Source organism: Carlito syrichta, unplaced genomic scaffold (genome assembly GCF_000164805.1).
Source record: "Carlito syrichta isolate Samal-C Ts95f unplaced genomic scaffold, Tarsius_syrichta-2.0.1 Scaffold304378, whole genome shotgun sequence".
NCBI classification, from domain to species: domain Eukaryota; kingdom Metazoa; phylum Chordata; class Mammalia; order Primates; family Tarsiidae; genus Carlito; species Carlito syrichta.
Window position 1 is genome coordinate 18,663 of NW_007248474.1, and position 2,011 is coordinate 20,673.

The 2,011-nt window shown below is 59.5% G+C and overlaps 1 protein-coding gene across 1 annotated transcript in view; it reads left to right on the forward strand.

Moving 5' to 3' along the window:
- LOC103262188 (CD9 antigen-like) overlaps nucleotides 1-1,175 on the forward strand; it is a gene marked incomplete at both ends in the record, with an annotated part of 9,818 nt that extends 8,643 nt beyond the window's left edge. The window contains 3 exons of the mRNA XM_021713253.1: nucleotides 164-262; nucleotides 393-482; nucleotides 1,079-1,175. Coding sequence (XP_021568928.1) covers nucleotides 164-262; nucleotides 393-482; nucleotides 1,079-1,175 — 286 coding nt within the window. The remainder of the gene's footprint in view (nucleotides 1-163; nucleotides 263-392; nucleotides 483-1,078) is intronic.
- Between the last annotated feature and the right edge of the window lie 836 nt (nucleotides 1,176-2,011).

The window sequence follows — 2,011 nt, forward strand, 5'->3', positions numbered from 1 at the left end:
TGTTGTCGGCCCAGCGCTGTTTTCCCAGCACAGACATTGGTTGGCTGAGAACTTGAAGACAGTGAACGAGGTGGCAGATCATTTTTTTCTCGTGAAGGGTGACATGTGCTCACGATAGATGTGAAACTTCTCTCCCTGCCCCGCCCTTGTCCGGCCATCGCAGGTGATCAAGGAGCTCCAGGACTTTTACACGGACACCTACGCCAAGCTGAAGAACAAGGACGAGCCCCAGCGGGAGACGCTGAAAGCCATCCACTCCGCGGTAGGGCCGCCTGCAGAGGCCGCGCCCTCTGACGCTTCTCCGGGGTGGGTTGTGCGGACCGGCACGCTTCCACCTGAGTGGCCCTTTCTGACGTGTTTCTCTCATTCCCGTCCCGGCCTTCTCTCTGTAGTTGAACTGCTGTGGCGTGGCTGGGGGCGTGGAACAGTTTATCTCGGACATCTGCCCCCAGAAGGACCTACTCGAAGCCATCACCATCAAGGTAGCCCTAAGAGCACCCGCTGATGCCCTGCCATGGCTCTGGGCACAACCTATGAGTGACAGTGATGTCAGCCAGACACTTCAGGGGCCCAGGGCCACCCTCTCCATTCTCCCCTACTCTGAGTCCTCTGTTCCGTCTAGGACAGCAGGCAGATCCCAGGCCGGGGACTTGACAGAGTGTCCTGGCTCCCTGGGACAGTTGGGCACTGGAACTGCCCATGGCTGCCCCCCGCCCCAAGCTGTCGAGGACAGGCGTGCCTCTCAGGCTTGGGCTCCGGCTTCTCGTTTTTTGACCTTGTCAATGGCTCGTGCTTGTGAGCTGGAGGAATGTCCCGCCCCAGAACCCTGAAACATGACCCTACAACCACCTCAGAAACAAGCCCCGGCAGGGCCTGTCCCTCTTCCTTCCCTGCGGTCCTTCGGGGCTGGGGACGCACTGGCAGAGCCACCAGCCAGAACCCCTGTTACCCCTGCACACTCCTGTCCCCAGCCTGTCCTCTGCCCACCGTGCTCCCGGGGTGCCACCGTGCCTTGGGAGGGAGGAGCAGCCCCGGAGAGGGATCCTGTGTGACCCAGGGCTTGCTCTCCCTCCCCCAGTCCTGCCCCGAGGCCATCAGGGAGGTCTTCACGAACAAATTCCAAGTCATCAGTGCAGTGGGCATCGGCATCGCGGCGGTCATGGTGAGTGGCGAATGTCGGCCGGACCCGGCCTCTCAGCAGCTGCGCTTTGCTCTGCCCAGACACTGTGCTGGGTGCTGTGCTCTTTGAACCAAGTAAATCCTCTCCTACCTGTGGGCAGGTGCTCTCGGCCGTTCCATCTTGCAACTAGGAAGTTTTCACACACAGGGGTCAAACACGACTGTGACCTCTCCACTCATGAGTCGAGCATCTGAGCTTCCCCCTCATCTGTCTCTCGAGTCTCTCTTGACCAGCAAGGTTCACCCTCTTGTGAGCGGCACACGCGAGGGGTCTGGGCGGCACACTCCTTATGAGAATCCCACGCCTGATGCGCTGAGGTGGAGCTGGGGCAGTGATGCAGGCGCTGGGGAGTGGCTGCCAAGACAGACGAACGTGAGCCCTGAGGCTTGACTGCATGTCCCTCCCCCACCCTGGGTCCTTGGAAAAACTGTCTTCCAGCAAACTGGGCCCTGATGCCAATAACATTGGGGACGGCCCTGGCAGGGGACCCAGTCCTCCCTGGGGTGGCCTGGCTCACTGTGTCTCCCCCAACCCTCCTCTGCCCTTTGAAGACGGCCCCAGAAGAGAATCGCCTGCCTTCTGAGTGGCTATTTACACCCTTACATGACCCTGAGAAAGACTCGGGATGTCTTTCAGTCAAAGACATAACAATACCTTTTAAGGCAGAATATTCAATGCACACGTACCAAAGACAGAAACCAAAGCACCCTGTGGACTACTGCAGTATCTGGGATTTGGGCTTCACATTTTGCACCGAGCTTATCGGTCTCACGCTGAGCGTTCTCCAGGGAAGGAGCTTGCACCCAGGCTGGCACTGGCCACTGCCCCCCG